The sequence below is a fragment of the Trachurus japonicus genome, chromosome 1 (genome assembly GCF_045865225.1).
Source record: "Trachurus japonicus isolate A0001 chromosome 1, Traja_1.0".
Classification (NCBI taxonomy): Eukaryota; Metazoa; Chordata; class Actinopteri; order Carangiformes; family Carangidae; genus Trachurus; species Trachurus japonicus.
Window position 1 is genome coordinate 35560509 of NC_140907.1, and position 7272 is coordinate 35567780.

At 42.4% G+C, this 7272-nt stretch overlaps 1 protein-coding gene across 1 annotated transcript; it reads right to left on the minus strand.

Annotated features, from left to right (window-relative positions):
- Positions 1–462: 462 nt before the first annotated feature.
- LOC146992418 (homeobox protein OTX1 A-like) lies at positions 463–6883 on the minus strand. Its single transcript, XM_085792652.1, has 3 exons — positions 6690–6883; positions 5518–5669; positions 463–1347 (listed from the first exon to the last, which is right to left on the minus strand). The coding sequence occupies exons 1-3, from the start codon at positions 6781–6783 to the stop codon at positions 463–465; spliced, it is 1131 nt and encodes a 376-aa protein (XP_085648778.1). The 5' UTR covers positions 6784–6883.
- Between the last annotated feature and the right edge of the window lie 389 nt (positions 6884–7272).

The window sequence follows — 7272 nt, forward strand, 5'->3', positions numbered from 1 at the left end:
GTTTTAGAAGTAAATACAGCTAGACTGCTTGATGAAAAACTGTCCCTGAAGGCAACGTGCATCAGCAGTTTTGCATGAATTTCCCTCTAAAACAACTCTGTCTGGTAACGTTGTGTTATTATCTCATAGCGTGGTGAATGTGCAGGTCACAACTTGTCCACCAGAGCATTGTGGAGTTGTTGGATTGTGTATTTGATGAGTTTGATGAGGGAAACCAAGAAATCCCATGTAATGAGCCTCCGTATAGCGTAGCTCTGAGCAGCTCACGGCTCTGCTCCGCTGTTCTAAAAATAGCTTGCACCGACAATTAAAGGTAACAAACCTATATACTGCTATGACTATAGGGATTATGGCAATGGGCCAATTTGACAAAATGTTGAACTATCCATTTAAAGGGTTTTTCTCCCAAAAAATAAAATAAACCACCAACAACAAAAAGAAAAGACTTCTGTGAAAAGGAAGTCACAGCACTTGGAAACGCCACGACGCCTGGTCTTTGTAGTCCAAACAGTCGGAGGCGTTGAAGTTGAGCTTCCACGCTGCCGCCGCCGCCGCTGCCGCCGCCGTCGTCTGCTGCTCTTTGTAATCCAGACAGTCCGTGGTGGAGTTGAAGGCGAGGCCGGGCGGCGCCGCGCTGTACGCCGCCGCCTGGTGGTGATGATGCGGCGGCGTGTGGTGGTGGTGATGGGGATGATGATGCCCCGACGTCTGCGCCGCTGCGATGTGGTGATGATGGTGATGGTGACCCGACATGGCGCCGGCGGCCATCGGGCTGAGCTGGTGGTGCGCCGGGTGCGCGTGGTGATGGGAGTGCATGGGCGCCGCCAGGTACGAGCTGCACTCCACGCCGCCGAAGTACGAGCCCGCCGAGGCCGCCGTTGGGTAGCCCTGCCCGTAGGCCGCCGCCGCCGCTGCGCTGTAGGACACCGGGTAGGAGGAGGAGGACGGCGTTGTCGTGGACGACGAGTTTGACGAGGACACGGAGCGCTGCATGCAGGAGGAGGCGCTGGTGGGCGCGGCGGGGTCGGGCAGCGCGGGCGGAGCCGGCGCTGGCGAGATGGGCGCCGGGCTCCAGATGGACGACACGGGCGCGGTGACGGCGGCGGAGGAGGAAGAGGAGGTGCTGAGCAAACCGGGGACTGAGGAGGATGAGGAGGATGAAGAGGTGGAGGAGGAGGAGGAGGAGGAGGAGGCGGCGGCGGCCGGCGGCGTGAACTGGCCGCTGCTCTCGGAGCCGGTGCTGTCTCTGGTCGGAGACGACTTCTTCTTCAGGGGCTTCGCCTTGTTGGCGCTGTTGCTGCTCTGCTGCTGCTGCCGACACTTGGCTCGCCGGTTCTTAAACCACACCTGAGGACGGAGGAGGAGGCAAAAGGTCAATGCCACGGCAACTAAACATACACACTAAAAACAGTTGGGTTAAAAATTAACCCAATTTTAACCCAACTGCTGGTTCAAATAAGGACGAACCCCTTTTTTGGGTTATTTTAACCCAACGGGTTGGGTTAATCTTTTTGACCCAACTCTTGGGTTGAATATTCAACCCAAGAGTTGGGTTATGCTAACTACAACGTTGGGTTATTTTTAACCCAACTATTGGGTCGTGTATAAAGCACTTGCTCGACCCAATAGTTGGGTTAAAAATAACCCAATGTTGTAGTGCGCGGACAGCATTTTTCAAATGAACCGGCCGGTTAAGTCACACAATTAACCAACCCAACCCAACAAAGGGGTTACTCACTGAAAAATAACCCCATTACTTGCACAACCCAGGAATTGGGTTAAATTCATAGCCCTATAACCCTGAAAATGGGTTAAACTCTGGGAAAACAACCCAAAACTTTAACTCAACACCAATAACTCAGAAATTGGGTTACAGAGATAACCCAACATTTTTTAGTGTGTACAAAAAGAATAAGCAGGACGTGAACGCTATGCTGTCAGAGCTTTAACCCTCCTGTTGTCCACCTGGGTCAAGGAAGGAAGGAAGGACGGACAAAGGAAAAGAAGGAAGGAAGGAAGGAAGGAAGGCAGGAAGGACAAAGGAAAAGAAGGAAGGAAGGAAGGAAGGCAGGAAGGACAAAGGAAAAGTGGGAAGGAAGGAAGGCAGGAAGGGGGGAAGGAAGGAAGGAAGGAAGGACGAAAGGAAGAAGGGAAGGAAGGAAGGCAGGAAGGATAGAAGGAGGGAAGGAAGGAAGGAAGGCAGGCAGGAAGGACGAAGGAAATGTAGGAAGGAAGGAAGGCAGGAAGGACGAAAGGAAGGAAGGACGAAAGGAAGACGGGAAGGAAGGAAGGCAGGAAGGACGAAGGGAAAGATTGGTAGAAAGAAGGAATGGAAAAAGGATGGAAAGATAGATGGAGGGAGGGAACATTTGTTCAAGGTAGGAAGAAGGACGGAAGACGGAAGAGAAAGGGAAGGAAAGAAAGATGGAGGGTCAATTGGATCAAAAGAGGAAGGAAGAAGGACGGAAGAAGGGAAGGAAGGAAAAAAGGATTGTGTAAAGAAGGAAGGGAGAAAGGAAGGAAGGGAACAAATTGGGTCAATTTGAACCAGAAAGACAACAGGAGGGTTTTAAAGGAGCAGTTTGACAAAATAAACACAACAAAACTACATTTATTTTCTAACGTGATTATTTTGTCTTTTTCTTCCGTCACAACCAGAGCTGAAGAAGGAAACATGAACTTTAAACCTCTCGATGTTTAAATCCTGCAGCTCTAACAGCGTCAAACTGTTGTTTTTATTCAGAGTGTGTGAGGTCGAGGAGAATCTGTCTCAACATGTTCACTTGAAGAAACTTGAAGGAAAACACACACGCACACACACACACACGGCCAGAATCAATGTTGAACATTATCGGTTAAACTAAAAAAGCAGGAAACGCAGTTGTTTGTGTTTTAAATGGAAATGTAGGTGGTTTTTCAAAGTAAAAGCCCCTCGCTGTTACACTGCAAAAACTCCAAATCTTACCAAGAATATTTGTCTTATGTCCAGTCAAAACAAATCTCATTATACTTAAAATAAGACTCATCACATTAAAAGTAGATTGTTTTTAGACACTTTTTACATCTTTCAAGCATATTTTCACTTAAAATAATCTGATAGTGGGGCAAGTTTTTCTTTCTTATTACAAGCACAAAAAAAACTTGCTTCACTGGCAGATTTTTCTACTTATTTTGAGTGAAAATTTGTTTGAAACAAGTGAAAATGATCTAAAAACAACTTCATTTTTAGGTGATGAGTCTTATTTTAAGTGGAAAGAGATTAGTTTTGACTAGAAATGAGACATTTTGACAAGAAATAAGACAAATATTCTTGGAAAGATTTTGGGTTTTTGCAGTGCATCATCTATTCAAGGCGAGACAAGACACTGCCGGCAAAAAGCTTTGTTTTTTCATGCACTGACCAATTTTGAGATTTGTGGGCTGTTTTGCTTCCATAACATGCCGTCTTTCAGACTTTCAGACACTAAGGTTTTTTTTTTTATTGGACTTCTCCTAAAGTCGATCTGACCCGTGTCATGTCACATGTCTCTGTAAAGCTCTCTCTCCCCTGAACAATGACATCCGCTCCAAAAATGGTAATTCCCTTTGCATTAGCAACAAATCGTAAAAAAAAAAAAAGTATAATTATTAACAATATAAATCTTTAAATCCCTAAAGGCTGTTTGTTTCTCCACTTCAGCAGAACTTACATCCACCAAACCTTCCAGTTTTATTCCTCTCTACACTCTGAAGGTTTTTACTCAGGGGTTTGTTGATGTATCATTCACAGCCTCATTTATACGACATTTTATTCCTAAAAACATGGAGAAATTCGGTTTTATTTTAAAAAATCTTTTAGGGCTGGTGACAGTATATATTTTTTCATTTAAGGAGTGATAGAAGATAGCCTATATCCGAAAACGTCTGACCCTGAAATGTCAACAAATTATAACAAGAATTTTGACAGTGCACTTTATCCAATGTTCAGATTTCCGTTCCAGAAAATTATGCAAATTCACGCATATGTAATTAGATATTGACTCATTTGCATATTTAAACATATAATTTGACAAAACTTGTAATACAAAAAATTATTCTCTAAATGTAAGTAATAAAGTTGAGAAGTTTCAAGGTGATATCTGTTACTTTAATTGTTTTCCCCTATTATATTATATTGACAACAGTAGGTAAAGTCAAATTACTTCACCTACTGCTGTCAATACCTAATATAATATGGCAGTGTATAATATGAAAATATATTTTTTAAATAAACAATTTAGACATTAACTATGTAGAAATGTGTGTTTTTATATATTAAATATTCACACGCTTTTTTTTTTATTTTGGCCTCGAGAAAATTTGGTCAACTTGTGACATTTAGCTATAAAACAAACAAAAAACGTATAATAAATGTTATAATAAAAGTCTTTAACTGTGGCTGCAGCTTCAACAAGACACATTTTATATATATATATATATATATATATGTATTTTTTTTATATATATATATATAAATAACACCTCCCACTCGTGTGTGTGTGTGTGTGTGTGTTCACAGCTCACACACTGTCAGGCCTCATTAGCCCACGCTCCGTCAGCAGCAGCGGCCGCGATCAGAGCTCGAGCCCGGCGGAGGCACAGACTGAATTAACCCCCCTCCTCCTCCTCCTTCCTCCTCCTCTAAAACTCTACTTGATCAATAATCCCTGAACCCACAGGGACCGGAAGTCCTCAGACCAGAACTTTTAATAAGACCTCACTCAGGTGTGCAACTGTGCACTGCAAAAACTCAAAATCTTTCCAAGAATATTTGTCTTATTTCTTGTCAAAATGTCTCATTTCTAGTCAAAACTAAAACTCTTTTCACTTAAAATAAGACTCATCACCTAAAAGATTTACTTGTTTTTATATCATTTTCACTTGTTTCAAACTAACTTTCACTTGAAATAAGTAGAAAAATCTGCCAGTGAAAGCAAGTTTTTTGTGCTTGTAATAAGAAAGAAAAACTTGCTCCACTGTCAGATTTTTCTACTTATTTCAAGTGAAAATCTCCTTGAACAGGGCCGTTGTAGGTGATGATAATTCTATAGGGCCCACAAAAAACTAACTAATGACTAATACTCATAGTGATGCTGCGTTAGCATCAAAACAAAGTAGGCTAAATAAAAAATGATAATAGGCTACATACGTAGTCTAAGCAAAAAAGGGAAAAAGTCAGGGGCCCACTTTAGTATTCTTTCAGGGGCCCCAGAACTCCTAGCAACGGACCTGTGCTTGAAAGAAGTAAAACGTGTCTAAAAACAAGCTATGGTACTTTTATTTATTTATTTATTTTTAATGTGATGAGTCTTATTTTAAGTAGAATTAGATTAGTTTTGACTAGAAATGACATTTTGACTAGAAATAAGACAGATAGGCTATTCTTGGTAAGATTTTGAGTTTTTGCACCAGAACGGTGGCACCTTTTCCCCCCCTGAATAAACTAAAGGTGATTAATCTTATTATTAGTAGTATTATTGTTATTATTAGGGGTCTCACCTGCACCCGTGACTCCGGCAGGTTGATCTTCAGCGCCACCTCCTCCCGCATGAAGATGTCCGGGTAGCGCGTCTTGGCGAACAGCGACTCCAAGATGTCGAGCTGCGTCCGCGTAAAGGTAGTCCGCTCCCGGCGCTGCTTCCGCGGGTTGCCTGCACCGCGACAACACGACAACACAACACAAACACAACATCGGTCAGGACAAATAGGAAACAAACACACACAAGAAATGCAAATATACAGATACATAGTTTTATCTTCGTGGAAAAAGTGACAAATTTAACAGATTTCAGTGTAAAATGTCATTACTAATAAAGTCCAAATAAACGATCTTATTAAGCTACGGCCCTCAAACGCATCACAAACACAAACTTGCTAATGTCCAAAATAAAAACAGGAATTAAACAACTCACAGAAACTATTTTTTTTATAGCTTTTTCCAAATTAAAACGCAAAGGAAACGTCGCTACAGTTCAATCTCTGGCCCCGCCAAACGCACCACAAGTACAATCTCTCAAAGTCAGAATAAACACAGGAATTAAACAACTCGCAGAAACTTTTGTTTTATATTTCTTCTAATTTAAAACTCAAAGCAAACGTCACTATAAAGTCAAAGAGCTGAACTTGATGTAGGCCTATGTCCCTCACAAACTCCGATAAAAGCAGGAATTAAACAGCTCGCAGAAACTTGTATTTTATTACTTCTAAAAAAAAATGTTTTTCAACATAAAACTGAAAGGAAATGTCGCTAAAGTCCAAATAAACGAATTTAATGTATGGCCCCTCAAACGCACCACAAGTAGGAACTCATTGGAATTAAACAACGCACAGAAACTTTTTATTTTATTAGGCTACTTCTTTTTTTTCAATTTAAAACTAAAAGGAAATGTGGCTGAAGCTCAACTTCATCTATGGCCCCTTAAACGCACCACAAGCACAAAGTCTCAAAGTCAGAATAAAAATGACTTTATAACTAGGCCTAAATGATTTGTTTCTATATGAAACGCAAAGGAAACGTCACAAATAAATGAGCTAGAATAAAACAAACTCGTTTCAGATCCTCAACGGAACAAATTTGGGATAAATCGTTTTATATTATCTAAAAAACAGTTTCATGAGATTGTAAATCCGTGTGTGTATGTGTGTGTGTTGCGTTCAGGGACTGTCCGTACCGGGGTAGCCCACCGACGGGTGCAGCAGGTCCATGGCTCCGCTCAGGCCCAGTCCGTTCATCCCGTACGGGGCCTGTTTGAGGTAAGACATCATGCTCACGGCGGCGCGGAGGGACACACCGACCGACCGACCGACCGCAGTGCCACCGACCGACGGACCGAAGGACCGGGCGGAGGAGGAGGAGGAGGAGGAGGAGGAGGAGGAGGAGGAGGTGCAGCAGCTCCCCGGGACTCAGACGCTCTGCGGCGGCTGCAGGAGGGAGAGAGAGACGGTGAGAAGCAGAGATGGACAGAGTACTCCACCCCAGTACTTGAGTAGGAGTACAAATACTAGGCCTACTGGTCAGAATTTACTCCGTTACAAGTAAAAGTAGCTCAGTCGACATGTATCCAAAAGTAGGCTACATGCTTTTAAATGTACTTTAAGTAAAAGTAAGAGTAAATGTCTTATTTTTCACATCAATGAATTACTATAATTGTTTCTAAATGAATGTAAGGAGCTTTTAACTCTTGTTTCTGAGAATGAACTCTTTGAAAGCAGCTGCACTGATGTGCTGCTTTTAGGGGTTAGGGTTTCCTTCTC

Excerpts from the sequence above, each read along its gene's own strand:
- LOC146992418 (XM_085792652.1), bottom strand. The coding sequence starts at position 6,783 with ATGATGTCTTACCTCAAACAGGCCCCGTACGGGATGAACGGACTGGGC. Across the intron at positions 5,670-6,689 it reads CCCGTCGGTGGGCTACCCCG|GCAACCCGCGGAAGCAGCGC; the intron begins GTACGGACAGTC and ends GTCGCGGTGCAG. Across the intron at positions 1,348-5,517 it reads TGCCGGAGTCACGGGTGCAG|GTGTGGTTTAAGAACCGGCG; the intron begins GTGAGACCCCTA and ends CTCCGTCCTCAG.